Raw genomic sequence first — 22,078 nt, 5'->3', positions numbered from 1 at the left:
CCATGTTAAATATTTATTTCACCATGGTGTCATGCTGGGGGATGAGCAGTGATTTGGATAGATATTGTCCCTTCCTTCCAGGGACTTGGGGTCCAAGGCTGACAAGTCATTGTGAATAGACACATAAAGGAAATATATGGCTGCATGCCTTGCACAAGTAAACAGGGATGTTTTATGGTCTTCCCTCAATCACCTAGGGATATTATATACTTTGTAGATGAACAGTAGCAATACCTGAGTTCCAGTCTCCCTGCTGTTACTTCACTCAAAGTACATAGCATCCCATTGTCATTAATTGTGCAGTGAAGCCAAACCTTTTCATCCTGTTAGTCCAAATAAAATTAGTAGGCATATTTATTGCAAAAGAAATGATGACATACCTGCCCAAACTAAGAAGACTTAAAATGTCCTCTTCTATGTGCCTTTTCTGGGATGTAACAATGTATAAAACCCTCTAGCACAGTGAGGGACATAGCAGGCACTTGGATAATTTTTTTTTCCTCAATTTTTTATTTTGAAAATTTTGTACACACAGACAGAAAAGTTGAAAAAATTGTATCACACCCATAAACTCTTCACCTAGATTTAATGATTGTTAATCATTTACCTTAGTTGCTTGTTTCTTTCTAGGTGTGTGGGGGTGTGTGTGTGTGTGTGTGTGTGTGTGTGTATATATATATATATATATATATATATTTATTTATTTATTTATTTTTTGAGACGGAGTCTGGCTCTGTCGCCCAGGCTGGAGTGCAGTGGCCGGATCTCAGCTCACTGCAAGCTCCGCCTCCCGGGTTTACGCCATTCTCCTACCTCAGCCTCCCCAGTAGCTGGGACTACAGGCGCCCGCCAACTCGCCCGGCTAGTTTTTTTGCATTTTTTAGTAGAGACGGGGTTTCACTGTGTTAGCCAGGATGGTCTCGATCTCCTGACCTTGTGATCTGCCCGTCTCGGCCTCCCAAAGTACTGGGATTACAGGCTTGAGCCACCGCGCCCGGCCTATGTGTATTTTTTTATTGTTAAACTATTTGAAAGTAAGTTGCAGATATCTTGACACTCTGCCACTAAACGCTTCAGCCTGCAGCTCCAAAGAACACGGACACTCTCTTACATGACAATACCATTATCACCTCCTCCATAAAAAACTTGAATTCAGTGATTCCATAATGTCATTTAATAGTTAATGCACATTTATATTCCCCAATTGTTCCAAATACGTTTTTCTGGCTTTCTTGTTTCCAAACTAGATGTTAATCAAGGTTTGCACATTGCAAACCTTGCAAATTGTTGAGTCTCTTTAGTTTGTTTTGATCTAGAAGAGTTCCCCCATTCATTCATTCATTCATTTCTTCATTCTTTTTTTTTTTTTTTGAGACGGAGTCTCGCTCTGTCGCCCAGGCTGGAGTGCAGTGGCCGGATCTCAGCTCACTGCAAGCTCCGCCTCCCGGATTCACGCCATTCTCCTGCCTCAGCCTCCCGAGTACTGGGACTACAGGCGCCCGCCACCTCACTCGGCTAGTTTTTTGTATTTTTTAGTAGAGACAGAGTTTCACCGGGTTAGCCAGGATGGTCTCGATCTCCTGACCTCGTGATCTGCCCGTCTCGGCCTCCCAAAGTGCTGGGATTACAGGCTGGTGCCACCGCGCCCGGCCCTCTTCATTCATTTTTATAACACTGATATTTTGAAGCAGCTAGGCCAGTTGCCTTTAAGAATATCTCACATTCTGAATTTGTTTGATTGCCTCCTCATGGTGCCATTTAATTTGTGGAACACATATTCTTTTACGATTCTCTCCCTCCCCTGTGTTTATGAATTGTCAAGTTGTCATCAGCTAGTGCATTTGATGGTGGTGAGTGACAGGGGGACGTGAAGAGTCCTGCAGGTGGGCAGGCTTGTAATTACGAAGCCTTCTCACCACACCTGCAGTGTGAGGAGCTACTAGAGAAGAGGAATGAAGATCACCTGAGTAGCTGGGGAAACCGAAGGGGCACACAGCCCTATGAACTGCACGAGAAGGAGAATAGCAGAGTGAAGACAATGAGAGACCTGCCCAAGTTACTCCATTTCCTGGCTCAGGGGAGAGAGAATGGGAAAGGGCCAAGAAGGAAAGTTATGGGGCAAATATGCAGGGTAGTGGGCAAGAAGTGAGGGCGGGAAAATCCAACTAGATGTGGGGAGTGGGAATTGGTGGACTCACTGAGGAAGTTCTAGGAGTCCATGAGTCAGCACCATTACGTTGATGTTGTGTCATTATCCTTTTAATGTCCTTCCAACAGGCACTCCTTGAGTCTCCAGGAAGTATTATTGGGCAATTTTAGCGTAGAAACCTGTGCCTTCCCAGCTTTAGACCTACTGTATCATCTCATGGTGGTACTAAGGGCAACGTTTCCCACCTTGCTAGCAAACGGAAAAAGAGTGAAGGGAGTTTATCTGGGGTTGCTTTGGAAAGGCTTCAAAAGAAACAGGGAAAGTCCTTTGGTGTCTTGGAAATGAAATGAACCAACAAAAACAACAATCCAAAAAGTAAATAAATAGGGAAAGAAGTAAATAAATACATAATTGCATGTATGTCATACATCAGAAATCAACAGCATCTTTAGCTTTGAGGGCCAGTGAGATTAAATGATGTCTGGGATACAAATAGCATGCGTAAAATCAGTGAGAAGCAGTTAGAAAGGAAAGGAAGAAGGGGAGAAGGGGGAAAGGGAGTGTGAGAGTTGGAGGAGCAGAAAGGGAAAAGTGGAGTGTGCAAAGAAATGAGTATGGTGAGAGAGAGGGAATGTCTGTGACTTATGCACCACATGGACCTCAGAGGCAGACAGTTGCCGTACCGCTCCGGTTCGGAAGGCTTCCTGAAGGAAGGAGCCCTGAACTGGGCAGTGAGCCAAGCTGGCAGAGAGCCAACTCTAGAGGAAGACACACAGGGAGAGTTACCTTGGTTGGACTTATCAGGGCAGCAGCTGGGCTGAGGAAGAGCTGGAAGGCCAGGGAGGGATTTAGTCTTTGGAGAAACGGAGGGAGCTGGAAATAGTGTGGGAGGTGGGGTGAGTTAATCAATAGAAGAACTTAAGGAGTCTGAGATTGATTGGAGGTGATTGAGGGGCCAGCTGTTCCCCTAATTCCAATGCACCTCTGCACCTGAGAATGTGCTTGGCTCAGAAGTGGTCTGATCATTGAGAGACATTGAAGGCTCAAGGCTGGGAAAGGCAGGGGGATCCTTCCTTAAAGAAGACCTTGTTCACATTAGTACTCTGATCTCCGTCAAATGTTTCTCTGCATCTAATACCTTTTTTTTCTTTTCTTTCTCACGTGCCTCTCACTTTGGTCCTACCTTCCCTGCCTCGTTTAGCAATGGGTTATCGAATATTTGCTATTTTCCTTGCATTGGGCTACATGTTTTTGGGGAAGAGAGGATGTGTGACACAAGGTCCCTTGTCCTGTAACTGGGGCAGAGCGAACACATATGAAATGAGTGGGGACCTGCAAGGCAGTGTATGATCACCTTACAAGAGGTGTGGCGCCACCTGAAGTGCAAAGGGAATTTAGAAATGGAGAGAGAACTGAAAGTTGAGGCAATCAACCAAGATTTCCAGAGAAGGTTGATACTTTAATTTACACAGAACAGGTTTCAAAATTTTAGCTCTGGAGATTATAAGCTGTGTGGCCGGTGGGGAAGTCACTTCAATGCTGGGCCACACTTTCTTTATTGGAGCAAGAGAGATAATGAGGCCTACCTTTTAGGATTTTTGGACATATTTAGGTATTAGAGATAGTCTGTGTACAATGCTCAAGAAATAGAGAGTACTCAGTTAGGGCAATAGGTATTATTTCAGTCGTCACTATTGACTGGAGAGTGAAAGTTGGGTTTGAATGGGAGAGGGAAATTGAAGGCAGGAGGAAGCACCGTGAGCAAAGCCACAGGGGTGGGATTTAGCAAAACATGTGAGAGGCAATTCCATGGAACTTTAAGACCTTCTGCTTCCTGAAAATATAGAGATCAATAGCATCAGGGGCTGCCACAAAGTCAAGTTGGATGAAGACTGTAAAGAGGCCATTTGGTTGAAGAGGGCATTGATGACCCTTGGAAAAACAGCTTTAACAAAGGATAGTTGTGGACGCTAGACTGCAGGCAATGCATTTGTCCCCCGCCCCTGCCCCCGCCATCTGCGTCTCTCTATCTCTGGATGCCAGTGGCTTCTCGTCTTACCTCTTTGTACTCTGAGGCTTTCTTTTTTTTGCGGGCAGGACATGGAACAAAGGCAGCAGCAAAAACTGAAGATGCAAGCTGAGATTAAGCGCATCAATGATGAAAACCAGAAACAGAAAGCAGAGCTGCTGGCTCAGGAGAAGCTGGCGGACCAGATGGTGATGGAGTTCACCAAGAAGAAGATGGTAGGGACTAGGTTTCTGGGACCTTTGGCTGGGAATGGAATGTCTGTCACAGGGAGAGGAGGGCCGAGAACTGAGGGAACTTCAGTGGAAGGCAGCCGCACCTTCGTTCTACGATACACATCCTTAGTTCAAGGGCCTGGCTTCTTTGTCTCTTCATCTTAGCCAGGCCACTTGTTTATTAACAGAGACAGCCTAGAAAGGACACCCAAATTAGCTTTATCCTCATTAACACCTTTGATTAGAAGTTGGGATGAGGGCCATGTGCAGGCAGAAAAGAAAACTAAAACCATTGGTGAAAGTAGGTTTTTTGTGGATTTGTCACGACTTGCATAATTATACCCCCGGTAATCATGAGTCAGAGGTTACATAAATTTCTTGTGCAAATGCCTATATTGGGCATCCTGTATTGGGTGCTAGACTCAGAAAATAGTCTTCCCCTGTCTCCCACCAAAGAACCTATAAGACAGAGCAAATGCACAGTGGAGGAGAGAACCATACCAACAGACAGTTGCAGATGAATGTAGCTCATGAATGTGTCAGTTCATTCTGGGGCAAAGTTGAGTAATAAAATGATTGGGATCTATGGGGTTTGGAGATTAGAAGGCGGCTTTTAAGAGTGGTTTAGATAAAGTGAACGTGGATTTATATAAAAAGAGGAGGAAGTACTCAAAGTGGCAGGAAAGTTATTAAATTCTTCATGTGTTGGTCTTGTCTGCCCTGCTAGTTTTGAAATTCCATGACAGAAGCACATTATACTTCTCTATGCTCCTCTATAGTAGTGATTTTTAAAGAAGGCCAAGGGGAGGGCGTGAGTATAATTTGAATAGCATATTTGGTACACCTATATGTTCTGAATACATATAGAAAATGAAGCTCAGCTAAGCTCACTTATTGGCTTTAGTATTCTTATTGGATGCTGGGGACACTCTATGCAAGCAATAGAGTGAGAATGCAGGGTTGGGGACATAGATGATTCCTACATAATAACAACCACATAACTATCATTTAGTGAGCACCTAGTCTGTGCATGGGCTCTGTGCTAACATGTGTTATCTCTTTTAATCTTTACAATAATCCTGTGAAATAGTCATTGATGATTCAAAATATACTGGATCCTTCAATATGTGTCCAGTCAGACTAGGCTGAAAATACCTAGAATAATGCTATACCGTTGGAGCTCAACCACTATTTTCCCAAGTGGATGAAGGTGGGGATAATGAGCTAATTCTGTGTAGGAGTTAGTGCACATATTTTCTGGCTGCAGCAGAGAGTTTGTAGTGGACATAATAAGAAATGAGGGTAGTGAGATGGAGAGCTAAGAGCAGTTGTTGGGGTGTCTTGGACCTTGAGTGGAACTGGAAGGGTGGAATGATAAGGAGTTGCCATGAATTTCTAAGCAAGAGAGGAGTATATCTTATCTTTATCATGGAAAGGTGTAGCTGGGAGAGGCGGGAGACTGGCCACAGGATCAGGCACTTGGACATGTCCACAGTCCACCGTAAGTATCTATGTATATCACAAGCCCTTACCGACCTCATGGTGGTATTTATTCTTGCAGCCAGGGCTGCCCCTGCAGAGCTAAAAGCAGAGATTGGTTGTAGAAACACCCAGAGTTCCCTGTCCTGCTATCTAGGGCAGGGTGGACAGAGGAAGCAGCTTGGCAACAGCCCTGTACAACTTACAGGGACAACTCACTGGGCTTCACAGAAATCTGGTCAGGTAAAATGAGGGCCAAGGAAGGTTTTGTTTGTTTGTTTGTTTGTTTGTTTGTTTTAGATGGAGTCTTGCTCTGTCACTAGGCTGGAGTGCAGTGGTGCCATCTCCGCTCCCTGTAACCTCTGCTTCCCACTTCAAGTGATTCTCCTGCCTCAGTCTCTGGAGTAGCTGGGACTACAGACACGCGCCACCATGCTCAGCTAATTTTTGTATTTTTAGTAGAGATGCAGTTTCACCATGTTGGCCCCAACTGGTTTGATCTCTTTACCTCGTGATCTGCCTGCCTCAGCCTCCCAAAGTGCTAGGATTACAGGTGTGAGCCACCATGCTGGGCTGGGAGGATTCTTTATTAAGGTCACATTTCCCTCCAACCTGCACCATTCATCTTATGATTGCTTAAGGATGGCAGTTGGGAAGCTGGGCTTGGGAAGCTTTTAAGCTTATGTGTGTTTTTTCAGAGAGGTGGAAAGGGAGCTAATTTTGATGGTTCATTCTTTAAGTATCTGGTAACCACTGTGGGACTGCCCAAAGCATGTTTGGCTCTTTGCCCAGGCACTAATGAGATAACTTCCACCTGCTGTACTTTACAAGACAGGCAAAGAACCACAGTTGTTTCTTGGCCCAGTAGCCTTGCAACTTGAAAATTGTCTATGACATAGTGGAAGGAGTGTGAAAGCCAGGGTCAGGGTACCTGTGTTCAAATCCTGTTAGGTAGTTTACTTCCTGTGCAATCTTGGGCAAGACCCTTGATCTTTCTGAGCATCAGTTTCCTCATCTATAATATCTGTCTCATGAAATGTTGTGAGGGCTCTCCAGGATAACACATAGGACAGTGTTTTGTAAACAATAAAGCATTTTATAAATGCTAATTGTTTTTATGTTCATGCATTGCTAAATTCATTTTACCTTATTTATTTATTTATTTATTTTGAGACAAGGTCTTGCTCTGTTGCCCAGGGGAATGCAGTAATACAAGCGTGATTCACTGCATCCTCGACTTCCTGGGTTCAAGCAATCCTCCTACCTCAGCTTCCCGAGTAGCTGGGACTATAGGCACATGCCACCATGCCTGGCTAATTTTTACATTTCTAATACAGACAGAGTTTTTCTCTGTGGCCTAGGCTGGTCTTGAACTCCTGGGCTCAAGCAGTCCTCCTGCCTCAGCCTCCCAAAGTGCTGGGATTATAGGCATGAGTCATGGTGCCTGGCCTCATTTTGTCCTATTTTAAAAGGAGTCAGGAAGTGGTAGGGGGGATATTGGAAAGTCTGTTGTAGGGGTTTTGTTTCACTCTGCAAGACTGGGGCAATGGCAATTGTTCTACAAGGTCTTTCCTTCCGGCAGGCTCGAGAAGCAGAGTTTGAGGCTGAGCAGGAGAGAATCCGGAGGGAGAAAGAAAAGGAGATCGCCCGCCTGAGGGCCATGCAGGAGAAGGCCCAGGATTACCAGGCAGAACAGGTACCTGCTTAGTCTCGACTTCCCTCTACTTTTCCCACTCCCTTGCCTGTCCATCCCTTTGACAGCCTGTAGAATGGCCTCGAGGGTGGAGATGTGGAGGAAAGGATGCAAGTTACTTAGACTTCAGTAGTCTGAGAAGGAAAGGGTGGGTCTGCTCCCAAGGCCTGTGTCAGCAGGGATTGGGCAGTGCAGCATGTGCTTAAGGTTCAAGAGAAAGTTTTTCACTGCTCCATAAAGAAAAACTTTCAACCTTAACCAACCAATGAAATGTGTCACCAGGGGAAGCTGTGGTATCTCCATCATTACCAGTTTTTAAAATTAGAAGTGATTTCAAGACTGCCTGGAGATGTCTAAGGTACAGGGAAAGAACTGGGATGAGTGGGTTGGAAGGACAAGATGACCCCTCAGGTTATCTTCTAACCCAAAAGTTTGATGACAGGATTCCATTTATCCTTTCCTAGAATAACTAGCTGCCAGAGAAATTCATGGTGCTTTTCAAAGCAGACTGTCAGAGTCTGTAAGTAGGTGTCTTCTTAAAGGCACTTGGTCTGTACTTCCAGCTATATTGTGCCCTCACTGGTCCCCTGCCAACTTTCCCAGGATGCCTTGCGGGCCAAGCGCAACCAGGAGGTTGCAGACAGAGAGTGGCGCAGAAAGGAAAAGGAAAATGCGCAGAAGAAGATGGAAACAGAGGCCGAGCTGCGGAAAAGTCGGCTCGAACAGGTGGCTTTCAAGGAGCATGCTCTGGCTGTTCAGGTGCAACGGGATCGAGATGAGTTCGAGAGGATTCTTCGGTAGGAGGGGCCTGGGAACCTTGGATTCCTTTCCTTGTACTGTAGCGGAGATGGTCCATACTGGATGGAGAGAAGCTTTCTGGCATGTTAACAGATGCTCGTCCATCTTGTCTGGGTTGGTGGGATCATTATAACTAGATGGACGATTGAGACTTTTAAAAATCACTTGAGCCAAGAATTTTGTGATTAGAGAATTGGGAGATAGCACCTGGAATTGCTTAAGGAATTGGCGATGACTGGGATTATTTACCCTGGAGCAGTAAAAGTATAAATAAAGGTAAAAATCTGGTCCCTTCTGCTGCCCTCTGACTCATGTCCCCCTGCAAATTAGGGATGAAACTGCAAGAGGAGTGGTTTAGGAAAGATAGAGATAAGAACTTCAGACACTAAGGGTTGTGAGTCATTGGAGCAGGACTTTAAGGGAGCCTTTTGCCATTCATTTGACAAATATAAAGCACAGAAATGCAGGGCTCTGTGCTGGATGCCATGGAGGACATTAGAAATTAACAAGACACTGCTCTTGCCCATTCCACAGGAAAGGTATTAGAGGTTTGTGTTTGGATGGACCGTACCTACATCAATCCATGTTTCTTTCTTGGTAGCTCTTTATCCTTTTACTTTTGTTTTCCCTTTTGGCTCAATGATAATTTCAACACATAAGTGGAAGCTAAATGTTCACATCTCTCACTGTTCTGCTCCCTCCCCCAAAGCAGTCAACAGTCACAGCTGCCATTGGTTTCCCTCTCTGCTCTATTTTCCACCAGTCAGATCTGCCACCCCCAGACCTGGTCCCTGGGAGTGTTCTCCTGGTCTAACTGGGAATGACTGTCTTTTTGCTCTGGTTCAGACCCTACAACATCAGGATATTTCAAAAGGAAACAAGCCAAGCAAAATATTTGAATTGAGGAGATACAAAATTACAGACATTATGCTCAGATAAGTAGAGATTAAACAGTATGGCATCACTTTCTTGGTTCATATACTCTAGGTCCTTCCTCTTGGTAATGGGTAGTTAGTTGCATGCCAGACCAGGCTACCCAGACCGCTAGCTAAAGGCAGAGCAGGTCTTCAGGAACCTCTGTCCTTACCAGAGCCAGATTTTTGGCCTTTTATTGGACTGCAGGCCCCAGCATGTCCCCCCTGCTGTGATGCCCTTTGGGTCTGTAACTTTCTCTGCCCCCAGGGTTGTGCCATGGTCACTGGACACCTAGTAAAGAAAGTAGCTTGCTAAATGCCCCCAAAGATTCTGCTCTTGGGCTACAGACTGCCTTCCAGATGTCTCCCCTCTCCTCCTTGGCCTCTATGCCCTTGGACATCTGTGTTGCTGTTAACAGGCACTAATAAATATTAACGAAAAGAAATTTAAGTCCTACTTTTGCTACCGACCCATTTGTCTTTCCTTTGCATCATTTGCCTGGAGCATATGCACTAGCCGGTTATTAAAGCTAGACCAGCCTTTTTGGAGAAGTTCAACTTTACCTGTTGTTGTAGGTTAGTATCCAGGCCTAGTGTCTCCAGGGCCATGTGACCATTGTGGTGGATGTTTTCACTCAAAAGCTTCCCTGCCGCTGCCCAAATCCAACTTTCTCTGCTTCAGAAGCACGGCCTCCTGTATGGCCTATTTGTGGATTTTTTTTTTTTTTTTTTTTTTTTGAGATGGAGTCTCGCTCTGTCGCCCAGGCTGGAGTGCAGTGGCACGATCTCGGCTCACTGCAACCTTCACCACCCGGGTTCACACCATTCTCCTGCCTCAGCCTCCCGAGTAGCTGGGACGACAGGCCCCCACCACCACGCCCAGCTAATTTTTTGTATTTTTAGTAGAGATGGGGTTTCACCGTGTTAGCCAGGATGGTCTCGATCTCCTGGCCTCGTGATCCGCCCACCTTGGCCTCCGAAAGTGCTGGGATTACAAGCGTGAACCACCGCGCCCAGCCTATATGTGGACTTTTGTTTCTGGACAGAGGGATGTCCATACTTCTCAGCCTGTTGACTAAGCAGAGATAGCTGACTTCCCCTACCAAGTGGTTTTTAGAAATGTCTGGGAGCTTTTGAAAAACATGATGACCAGGCTCCACTTCCTGGATTGTGATTTAAATGGTCTGGGATGAGGCCCATGCGTTGAATATGTTTCAAAAGCTCCCAGGTGATTCAAAAACGTAGCTAGGCTCTGTGAGCACTGCCCTAACCCAATGGAACAACCAGGTTCGTCCTCACTTGGATTTTCAACTGCCTGGCACCACCGGGGCTCTCTAGTGACACATACAAGTCCCCCTTTTCCACACTTACCCCTTCACTCAGAAGAGGGTGAAACAATAGAAAACTGTTCTAAATACGGGAAAACAATGGCAAGGCAAAGAGGAGAGAGACTTCCTGCTATCAGAGATGTGTCTGGGCAGTCAGGATTTGGTGTCTAAATACAGAGGGCTGAGGAAGCCAACAGTTCCCTTCAGGTAAACTGGGAGGTCTCTGTAGAAGCTGTAGAATTTTAGGAGATGTTTGCATGATGGTAAGAGTTGCTGGGAGTAGAGAGGATGCTGTGTGTGTGGTGGATCTTGGAAGAAAGCTAGAGGGAAATGAGGAAATGAAGCAGTGTTGTAGGTACCTTTTGTTGGGGTATCAGTGACTCTAGGGGAGGAGAGCAGGTGAGAAATTCCTGCCTAAGATGATTTGACATTTCATTTTTTAAATTATGTTGAGAACAAAATTAGATGTTAGCTTAAGAAGGCCTATAAATGCATTTTTTTTCTGAGATGCGAATGCATTTCATTTGAGTGTTTTCTAAGCCTTTCCTGTTGCCATTAGTGATTTTCTCCCTGATGTCACGGTCCATGAAGTATTTTTGTGGAAGAGGTTTCTAAGGGAAATTTGGAGAGGTGGATCAGGAAGAGAACTGAGAGATATCAGGATGAGCTCCTTCCTTCTTCCACTAACCAGGGTGGAGTTAGCATGACACTTTACCGCATCTTTTACGTTTCCAAGCATCGAGGGAGGGAGGGAGGCAGGAAAGGAAGGAAGGAAGCAAGAAAGAAGGCAGGCAGGCAGGCAGGCAGGAAGGAAGGAAGGAAGGAAGGAAGGAAGGAAGGAAGGAAGGAGAGAGAAGAAATCTCAGGATATGCTGGAGAGGAGTTACGCATTGTTATCAGGGAGAAGTAGGAACAATAGCTCCCAGTGGGTGAAACCCTGGGTGTAAGACTGGCTACATAATTTTCAGGGCCCGGTGAAAATTGAGAATGTGTAGCTTGGGCAACATAATGAGACTTCATCTCTACAAATAATAAACAACAAATTAGCTGGGTGTGGTGGCACTCTCTTGTGGTCCCAGCTACTTGGGAGGCTGAAGTGGGAGAATCACTTGAGCCCAGGTGGTTGAGGCTGCGGTGAGCTATGATAGCACCACTGTGTTCCAGCCTGGGTGACAGAGCAAGAGAGTGTGGACTCCCTTGTTCAAAAATTTCTAAGAATTTCAAAACAGTGAAAGCAGAGCATCAAACCAAACTGGGGGCCTTTCTAAGCATGCCCATGACATCCAGTCATGCGACCCTGGAGCTAGTTCTCGCTGGGTGGGAGAAGGGGGGATGCATGGGCAGCAGCTTCTGGGGCTGATCTTTGAGTTACCAAATGGGGCTGGAGCACAGAGGGCTGCGGTCTCTGAGGCATGTCTACTGGAGGAGCCCACCCAGGAGGCTCCCCCACCACTTTTCCTGGCCTGGGTCAGCTCAGCTGAGTTCATTGCATTCCTGTTTCCTTCCCCCAGGGCTCAGAGAGAACAGATTGAGAAGGAGCGGCTGGAGGAGGAGAAAAAGGCCACAGGGCGCTTACAGCATGCCAACGAGCTCCGGCGCCAGGTGCGAGAGAACCAGCAGAAGCAGGTGCAGAACCGGATTGCCACCTTTGAGGAGGGCCGGCGCCTCAAAGAGGAGGCCCAGAAACGCCGTGAGCGCATCGATGACATCAAGAGGAAAAAGCTTGAAGAGCTGAGGTGCGCTGAAATCTCCTCCTTCCCCAGATCCTCCTCCCTCCCCCAGAGAGATGGCACCACAGGCTGGAAAGCATGGGATTTGATGGTGAAAGGCCATGGCAGAGATGCTCAGGGAGAGGCCCTTCTCCCCACCCAGGCCTCATCCCTCAGAAGGGGGCTCCAGCAGAAAGTCCTGGGATGGGGTCTTGCTGGCTCTCTGGGAACTCCTTGGCAGGATGCTAGAGCCTTGGCATGAATGTATGTTTCGGTGGTGGATTATGAGAGCAGTGTTGGGGGATGCAGTCCTCCAGGTTCTGTAAACCCCACCCAGAGCCTGCTTCCTCCCACCTCCTGTCTGGTCCAGCACCTTTCCTTATACCTGCCTGCATTTCCCCGGCAGAGCCACTGGCCTTCCCGAGAAGTACTGCATTGAAGCTGAGCGCAAAGCTAACATCCTGCCAGCTACCTCTGTGAACTAAGGGGAGCCTTCGTGGCCTTCAGGATGCCTTCGGGGGACAGATTCTGCCCAGTTTCTGGGTGTCTGTAATTGCTGCTAACCTAGACATTTCATAGTTACAGATTAAATCTATTTGACTTCTCTAAGGAACAGCTTGGCTTTCTTGTGGGAATGTGGCTGCTACAGGGTACTGAAGTGGAGTAAAATAGGTTGTAGGGGACCCGAGTGTGGGTGGCGTGGTGCTGAGGGTAAGGGAATGGGAAGATGCTTCTATGATGGTTTCTCCTAAGCCAGGAGGTCCCTTTGTCCTGGTATCTCCTGGCCTTTTTGTGATTCCCTGGGATGTGAACCTTCAGCACAATCTTGTCTCTGCTCCACCCTGACGCCCAGTTCAGAAGCATTTCAGGGCATTGAGGCACAGCTACAGATGCATCTCAGGGAGGGGCTGGGGCAAGGCTTGGCCAGGTGGAGCTGGTGAAGGAGGCACCAGGGCCGGGTGAGGCAGGGCTCTTACTAGGATCACACCCATGACTCAGATCACATCTGTGGAGGGAGTGATGTTTGAACCTGGGGCTCACTGTGCCCGTCTCAGCTCTCTCCCACCAGAACCCTTTCAATTCCAGGCAATGCTGCAACACAGACACTGGCCCATCCCCTACTAGGGCACACCGAGAGCCCTGCACTCCCCACCCTGCCAGTCCAGTCCCCTCACCCGAACTCAGCCGCTCCTGTGGCTGGGCTCTCCTCAGTCGACCTCACTCCCATATGTGGGGCTCCCAAACAATTTTCATCTGTTTTTAACTTCTCTCACTTTGCCGCAAACTATACTTTCATCATTCATTCACTTATTCAGATACTTACTGAGTGCCTACTACATGCCAGGTACATTCCAGGCACTCACTGAGCACAACAGACCTCGCTGCCCCCTCAGAAACCTCTCATTTATGTCAGTCTGCTCCTGTTTTCTTCCCTGAGCTGCCTCCACCAAATTTCTTGTACCTTTGGCATCATCTCTGCCTTTTTGGCCTCTCACCTGGTTGTCAGGTGCTCCTTTGGGGCTGGACTGCTAGCTTCTAGGGATGGAGTCACGTCCCTGTTTTTGTATGCCTAGGGGAAAGGGCTTTCCTCCAGCTGCTGTGATGATGAGGTACCTCTCTACCCCTGGGGATGGTTTCATCTCTCAAATCCAGAGCCCAGTCTTGCCTTCCTTGATGGGCCCTGCACCAGAGGGGTCAAGGAAGCTGCTGGGTGCGTCCTGGTGTTTACAACTCCAGGTTACGAGGGCCTCAGGCAAGAGTCCTCTTTTCATGGGGCCCAGGGAGAGTCGGTAAGCTGTTTCCTGTGCTTCCTTTTCCTCTGGACAGCCACAGCTTCCCCAGGCGCCCTCTCCACCTTTCCCACCAGGAAAGATTGTTGCCCCGCCCCACCAACTGTTTGGGAAAGAGGTTTTCTCACCGTCCCTGCTTGGCACCCCTAACTGCAACCCTCCTTCCTAGAGAAGCTGAGGCCTTCCTCCCTAGGGGTCTTGGGAAGATGTGGTACCCAGCCTCGGATGGGAGAGAAGACATGGCAATGCCACTGAGGATTCCGGGACTTGTCTGCAGTTGGCACACTGGCAAAGGTTCTGAGCATCACCCGTTGCTTAGCTGATGCTGCAGGGACCAGGGAACAAGGTTTTGCCTAGTTCAGGAGATATTCTTTCCCAGGAAAGCCAGAAAGATCCTGGGTGCTTAGAGTTTGCTTAGTCTCACACCTAAGTCATCTATCTCAGAGCTGGAAAAAATGGGCCACTGTGGAGAAAGGATTGAGGAGAAAGGGGATTCCACACCCACTGCTAACTTCTGAGCCCACTTAGACAAAAATGGGCCAACACCACAGGTTGAAAGTAAGGCCAGCATTTGACCAGAGCTGCTGCTGGTGAAAATATAGGTCTTTGGGTCCTGGAAGATCCCAAAGCCTTACTAAAAGTGAGGGAGACTGTCTTGACTGGGCCTGGACACAGGGGCAGTTATAGGTTATGTAAATAAAGGCTGGCTTTGGAGAAGAGAGAATATAACCGCTTCTGAGCAAGCGAAGATGGTTTGGGAGAGAATCTCAGGGCTTTGCCCCAGGGTTGACCCTTCCACTCTCATCAGGAGTTCTCCATCTTGGAATTGGCCCATGAAATGGAAGAGAGGTTCAGTTTCTTCTCTTGGGATTCCTAAGAAGTCACACCCAGGCTTTCATGGGCTCCAGAGCTAGTCTGAACCAGTAAGAAACTAGTTCTAAGATGCCTGACGCTCTTGAGAGCTGGGCAGGCAGTTGGGATCTGAGGCCAGTCAACTACATCTGGGCAATCTTTTATAAACCCTCTACCAATCTCATTCAGGAATGGCAGTGGGGATAATTACAGAGAAATTTCCTGGCGTCAAGTGGGGGCTGGTGGGGTTAGGCTGCATGATAGTAGTGGCAGACCCAGCAGGACACTGTGTGAGCTTAGCCTGCAGAGTGAGGCTAGGGCCTGGAGACAAAGAGAAAATGGGCATTCTTTTGAGGACTCTAGTGGGTTCCTAGGTTCAGTCTTGCTACTAGAGGTTGGACCTTCAGTGGGGTGCTTTCTGCTGAGGAGGTTTCAGTTTTCTCCTTTTCATGCTCAAAGGGGTAGATGGTGAGCTCTGTGTACTCCCTAAGCCACTGAACCAACACAGGGCTGTGTGAGAGGCTGTAAGAGATAAGTAGGAAATGCAGTTTGCTGCATCGTCTTTGTTAACATAAAGCCTTTTTTCTTAATTGCCAACACTATTATTGACATTGTTATATGGGCATCTGATCTTTTCACATCTACTTTTTACATTATTTTATGTATAAAGGTACATATTAACTTCCCGTGGACTTCCCAGCCCCCTGTCTTCTGCCTTGGGGGTCTTCCAGCCCTTATGATGTCAGACTGAACTAGTCCACTCTAGAGAATCCAGGGGTTGGGCTCCCTGCTGGGGCACTGAGTCAGATTTGCAGGCAGCTGCCTCCCAGGCATGTGCCTCCTGGCTCCTGGCTGGGCTCTATGTCCCACCCGCCCACATGTGCCTGTTGCCCACACCACATCCTGTTGTGGGTTGGAGGCAATCTCAGTACTTTCGTATCTGCTGCAGAAGCGGCTCTAGCTGGATGTGACTCAGCAGCTGCCCTGGTAGCTAAGCCATGCTGTCCCTTCCTCAGTGGGGTGCTGGGATGTCCTTTACTACCCCTGAAAGACTCAAGTCACAGCTGGACATGACTTGGTCTCAGTAAAAGCATTTGGATTAGGCTCAGATGAAAGGGGCTGAGAGAGTTCAAAGACAGACAGGGCTTTCAGGGTGAGGAAGAGTGACCGTGGTTTAGGTGATGGTGGAAGGAGACGCTGCAGCCTCAGACAAGAAGTCTGGATTTGTAGGCTGTGGAGACTCGGGGACAGTGAGCTCCTCACTCTGTTTCTCACTCTCTCTCCTCCTAACTGCTGCTCCTGCAAAGAGTGGGAGCCTGGTGGAGAACTGTGGAAGAGGCAGATGGCTCACTGCAGACCATAGGTCTCTTCCCCTCCTGGGCTGCTGCCTACGGCAACCTGCCTCCCCTACCAGACTCTGAGATATGTCAGGGGAAATCATGCCAAGGTTACCTGGAAGGTCCTCATTTCTGACACCGTAGAGTTATTCTTGATTTGTCTGGCTTAAATAGCTCAGACCTTCCCTCGGTCCTGTCCCCCAAACCTGTCCCCTCCCAGTTGGGAAATTCTCCTTGAGGTGCAAGCTCCATGTTTCTTTTTGAATTCTCACCCATGTCCTCTTAGGAAAGGGGTAGTCATCATCTCAATACTTTTTGATAACTTTGAGGCTGGACAAGAGTAGGGTTGAGATTTTAGAGGGTTTTCTCAGGAGACTCCCAGAAAGAAGAGTCAGAAGGGGGTGAATGGAAGTGGGGAGCAGAAGGGCGGGGCCTGGAAGAAACTGTCCAGAGCCAATGAGCTTTCCTGCATGGTCCCTGGAAAAGACTGTCCCTGTGTAGTGGAGATGGGCACCAAATCTTAGAATCTCAAAGCAGAAAGGGACCCCAAAGACCCTCTGATGCTTGAATATCCTTTGCAAACTCTAGTCAAGTGGTTGGACAATCTGAGCTTGTACATCCTGAGAGACAGGGCACTCACTACCTCAAAAGGCAACCCAAACCATCTCAGATAAGCCCTGATGCCCAGAAGGTTCTTAATATTGAGTCAATGTGTCTTCCTGTGTATCCAACGCGTGGACCGAGCTCTGCTCTTTGGGACCACACAAGGCAGGGCCAGACTCCTTTTACATGATATTTCTTCAGCTATCTCCTACCCTGGCTGCTATGCATCCTGACTCTGAGGGGAAATGCCTGTCATTCTAGAAACACAGGACTCTCCTGAGCATTTCAGGGAGAGGAGGAAACTGGGAGAATGGGGAATCTTCAAGTTTATCCCTTGGGCTGGGCCTGCTGCTCTCCTGCCAGGTAATACTTCCGCTGTCCCTGCAGCCCTAGCAGAGCTCTGTTGCCTCTGAGCCCCACCCCTGTGGCACCACTTCCCTTTGACTCCTTCTATCCTAGTGTCTAGGCAACAGGAAACAAACACAGAGGGCAGAGCAAGGATTGGTCAGGACGAGCTTTGTGAGAAAGGCTCTGAACAAGACACACACCAGCTGCAGCTTCGTACTGACGCCTGCCAACTCCCACACACCTTCCTGGGCAACTGCCAGTGGAGCACGGCAGGCCTGGGGCCACCCTGCAGGTCAAGGGGTACCACAGTTCCCCTCTGTGGATATGTATTTGAGGAATCCAGATGGCAAAATCAAAGGCAAGTTTTATTTCTACAAATTAAAAGGTCAAAGTCCCATTGGACCTGTGGATTAATTCATCACAAAGTTTCTTTCCCCATAAACAGACAGACTCATGGTTCAGGACAATCAATTTTAGTTGCTTAATCCACCTGAGGGCCTGGCTCTGATCCCTGTGAGGTGCTCTGGTGTTCTGGGTAGAAGGTCCCAAGGGGTTCTGTTCTCAAGGATCTTCCTTCCTCAGTTAAAAAATAATCATCAGCTATCACTCCTGGCTTTGCTCTTCTCAGGCCATGTCTAGCAGGGACCTGGCTTACTTACCAAGCCCAGAAATATTCCCCTGGCCACTTCTCTCCACCCCCTACTCCTTTCTCTGGCACGCTGTTGTTAGTTATCCTTCAGATCTCGGCTCAAACATCATTGCCACTAGGTCAGGGTCCTTGCACGTATTACTGCAGCTTACCACATTGCAGGCCAGGAGCTATTTCCCTATCAGATGGGATGCTCTGTAAGGATAGAGACTGAGTCTCCTTAATTGCCATTTCCCCAGGGCCTAGCATAAAGCCCAGCTGTTTGCTGAATGAATGAAGGTTCTGCAGGATGTGGTTGATCTTGGTGAGGTGTAGATACCTTTATCTGCAAAGTCTCTTCATTCCTCCTCAGATCTGTCATCAGGAAATCACATACCCTTTACAAGCGATTTCTTCTTGCCTCCACTCATTCTCTTGCTAACAGTTCAGTTGGTGGCATTCAATTGCCTCCCTTTGCTCTTGTGCTTTGTTGATGTAGTGACAGCTCTGGCCACTCCTTTAATTGATGAGGACTGTGTGTGTGCTGCTTGCTCTTCTGAGTCTGTCAGCTTCAGGACATTGCTTGATGGGAGAGATGTGGGCATATCCAGGCTCCTCCTAGAATCCTACTTCTTTTGAAGTGTACCAGTCAGAACCATTGAGGTTTGGGAAACCTAAGCAGGGGCTTGGGGCGTCCCTGTGTCACCTGTGTTCACAGCTCTTCCCTGCCAGCTTTGATCTGAGCCTTAGTCTCGAACCCAACCCACACCCTCAAACTTAACCCCACATGTCGATCTCATCCCTCTCTGTAACCAGAACTCGATATTGTCCCATCACCACCCATGCAACCTCTGAGCCCCCTGCCCTTCTCATGCAACCATGGCCTCACCTGGCAGACCTCCACCTCCAAATCGTCACTGAAAGCTGGGTGGACAGACAGCAGCTGCAAGGCTCCTTGGCTTCTCTGTGACTCTTTGCCTATCCATTGTCACTCACAGCTTCTGCTCCCAGAGTCTTACCTCAGAGGTTTCCTCTGCAGGACAACTCCTCCCTGGGTGCTGCAGGGTGAGCCCTGCGCTACATGGGGACTTGAGACAGGGGGCTGAGGAGCTTGCTGACTGTGTAGGGAGGCATTTAGAAAGAGTCAAATTGCAGTGCCAGCCAAGGCAGGGGTTGTGGGGAGCTTGATTGAGCCTGAGCCCAGGGAGTCTGGCGGCTAGTGAGAGGGGTTGGGGTGGGCAAGTCCAGGCAGGGAAGGGCAGGGCTTAGAGGGCTGGGGTGGAGTTGCTGTGAAAGGGACTTTGGAGGAAGAATAGGCTTTGGAGGAAGAGTAGGCAGCCCAAGCCCTCTGCCTGTCCTTCCCTGAAAGGTTCTGGGGCTGGGCTGCACTTCATACTGGAAGCAGTCTGTGGCCTTCTCTGAGACTTTGTCCAGCCTCTTCCTACCTCCTGTATCTCCCTGTTTACTCCTTTCTAGGCCCATCTTAGATTTTCTGTTATTGTCTTAGAATAGAAGCAAATACCAGTCAAACCAGGGCCATTCTTCCCTGGAGAGTCATGGATTTCTCAGGAAAAAGCAAGGGGCCCTTTCGGAAATTTGTGTTGGTTCCCAGCTCGTGGCCTGGGCCCTCTGCCTCCTCTGTCTCCCTCTGAGTCTCCGGAGGGGCCATTTAGACCATGTGTCTTTCTGTCTGTCTCTGTCCCAGTCTCTGTCTTTGCCCCTTAACTCATCACTATCTCTCCCAATCTCTTTCTTCTCTCTCTCTGGGGTCACAGGGGGAACCCCAGTAGTTTCCTCAACCAGACCTTTATAAAACTTGAAAAGGAAGTGGGTGGGCAAATGAGAGGTTTGGGGTGGAGACTGGCTGGGGAAAAATGAGAGGGAGGAGTTGGGATAGGGATCTTCCTAGGAGTGGGGCCCTCTTCCACTGCTGAGGATACGGCCCAGAGAGAAACACGGACTGCGAGCTGGTGTTCTCACAGAGGGAGGGGACTGTGGGGCTGCGACATATGCTTTGGAAACTATGCTGACATCCCAGTGCCTTCACCCCATCCACAGCCTCCCCACCACTGCCCTCCCCGAAAACCCTGCGGGGCTCAGGGTATAGGGCTAGAAGGCTGACAGCTTCTTTTACAGGACTCAAATTGCAAGGAGGTAGCAATTAAGCCTCAGAGAGTCAAGGGGGAACAACAATGGCACTCTGCCCTTTCAGGCTTTGAAAGATCCCCATGTGGTGCCCCGTAAAGTGGCTGTTCTAGGAGCATGTAGACCCTCAGTTTCTCCCAAGTCCCATCTCCTGAGGACTCCAAATCCAGACCACCCTTCCTCCCCACTCAGTAAGACTCCCTCTGATGGACCCCATCTTCTAGTTCGGTTTGGCGTCAGAGCCCCACTCATTGTCAATAGTTTCCCACGTCTCCTCCCCAAATGCTTTTCCTGAAGCTTGGCCAGGTGGTGAGCTTTAGTAGTGGAGCAGGACTTCAGGGCGTCCATTCTGTATGGGATTTAGTTGCCTCATACCCCTTAGATGGGCTTGTGTACGTTTGGCTTCCTCCTCCAAGTCTTGGGACCCTAATCAACATGTGCTACTAGTAGTCTCCCTGCACTAAGGGTTGAAAATTCTAGCCAAACCTGGATTTAGCAGATGGAGGCTGAAGTTTTTCTATATTAGAAATAAAACCTCATCTTTGATCCCTACCAACTCCCGCTGCTTACGTGTCTTTAAACCATGTTCCAATCCTAACCACAGCCTATTTCAACATGAATCTCAAACTCAGTTCTAACCCAATTATAACCCCAATCCTAAACAAATCTAAACCCAGCCTTTGATGTAGCCCTAACTGTATTCCCAGGCAGAGCTCTAAATGAAACTAAAACTCTATTCCTTATCGTAACACAACCCCAGCCATAAACCCGAGCCTCAATTCTAGCTGTATTTCTAACCTTAATCCCAACCTTAACTCTAATCCCAACCTCAAATCTGACCTCAACCTCATTCATAATTCAACTAACCCCAAACTTAACCCCAATACTAACATTAGCCCACATCCAGAACCCAATTAAATCCCAAGCCTGCACTGTAGTTTAGTGGAACCACAACCTTACTGCTTTCTCCTCAATCTCTCTGTTCGTGGTCTCACCTGTTTTCCCTCCCACTCACCCTGACCTTCCATGGTTCTTGTTCGTGAGTGGGTCTAGTAATCCACAGGATCACCAAGACCATTTTTTGGACACTCTGGACTGACACCCTGGGTACCTGGGTATCCCAGCGTAGGCACCAGCCGCATTGGCTGAATCCCCATGTTTCTCAGGCCTCTGTTTCCCTATCTGTAAAATGGGGATAATGATCCCTGCTCTTCAAAGGGAGGAGGACAATCCCATAAACCTAAAAATAAATAAGGAAATGAAGATATTCATTGCGTACATCTGGTAGGTCTCAGAGTGCCCTGTTATTGTTGGGAGTTCAGGTGCAAGGGCTTGGAATGCAGAGACGCGTGGACTCCTTGTGTTTCCTTAATGTTCTGTCTTATTTTTCCTCAGAGGGGTGGGCCCTGGCAGCATCCCTGAGCCCCATAACTCTCCCCAACACTCTTCCTCCTCTGCCCTTTCTGTGCCCCATGGTAGGGATGGGGGCAGTCCCTGACTTCTTTGAGGGAGTCAAGCTATTGAATGGGATCACTCATGTCCTGACTCCTACCATGGAGTCCAGTGAGGCACAGGCCCATTCAGTCCCCCTCAGACAAGCCAACAAGGGCGGCCCTCCCCTTGCTCCCCATGCCTACCAGGACCCTCCCCACCCCAGCGCCAACCTACCCAGAACTGTGCTGGTTTAGTCAGCCCGATGACCAGTCCAGGTTGTGAGGGTCCTTGGTCTCAAGGACCCAGTTAATACTAGGATTGCATTAACCCTCAAGACCTGGCCACTCTTTCTGGGCAGAGAAGCCAAGACACCAAGCGATCCCTCAAGAAGTTCACTCAGAGGGGCTTAGCCATGCTCACAGAGACACCCTGGCACGGACATCCTGCCTCCCTCCCACAGATACATTGCTGAGGGGTGCACACGCCTACACTGGCACCCCCTTCCCCGGTCCTCTTGGCACTGTTCTCTCCAACACTCCCTCACTAGCTCATCAGTCACCTTACTCCTACCACACACCCTGAATCCCCCATAGCACCCCTGCTCCCAGGGGTCCCCTACACTTGGGGATG

At 48.4% G+C, this 22,078-nt stretch overlaps 1 protein-coding gene across 3 annotated transcripts in view; it reads left to right on the top strand.

The window, feature by feature from the left end:
• Positions 1-12,914, top strand: part of CFAP45 (cilia and flagella associated protein 45) — a 28,902-nt gene extending 15,988 nt beyond the window's left edge. For 2 of the 3 annotated variants that reach the window (XM_025394762.1, XM_025394771.1), the window contains 5 exons: positions 4,247-4,393; positions 7,452-7,565; positions 8,166-8,359; positions 12,114-12,338; positions 12,718-12,914. In XM_025394762.1, coding sequence (XP_025250547.1) covers positions 4,247-4,393; positions 7,452-7,565; positions 8,166-8,359; positions 12,114-12,338; positions 12,718-12,796 — 759 coding nt within the window. In that variant the 3' untranslated portion in view covers positions 12,797-12,914. Of the gene's footprint in view, positions 1-4,246; positions 4,394-7,451; positions 7,566-8,125; positions 8,360-12,113; positions 12,339-12,717 lie in introns of all 3 variants that reach the window. The other variant, XR_003120873.1, reaches the window with a different exon arrangement.
• The last annotated feature ends 9,164 nt before the right edge of the window (positions 12,915-22,078 follow it).

This window comes from Theropithecus gelada, chromosome 1 (genome assembly GCF_003255815.1).
Source record: "Theropithecus gelada isolate Dixy chromosome 1, Tgel_1.0, whole genome shotgun sequence".
NCBI classification, from domain to species: Eukaryota; Metazoa; Chordata; class Mammalia; order Primates; family Cercopithecidae; genus Theropithecus; species Theropithecus gelada.
Note: the sequence above shows the minus strand (reverse complement) of the source record. Positions and strands in the feature narration are given on the sequence as shown.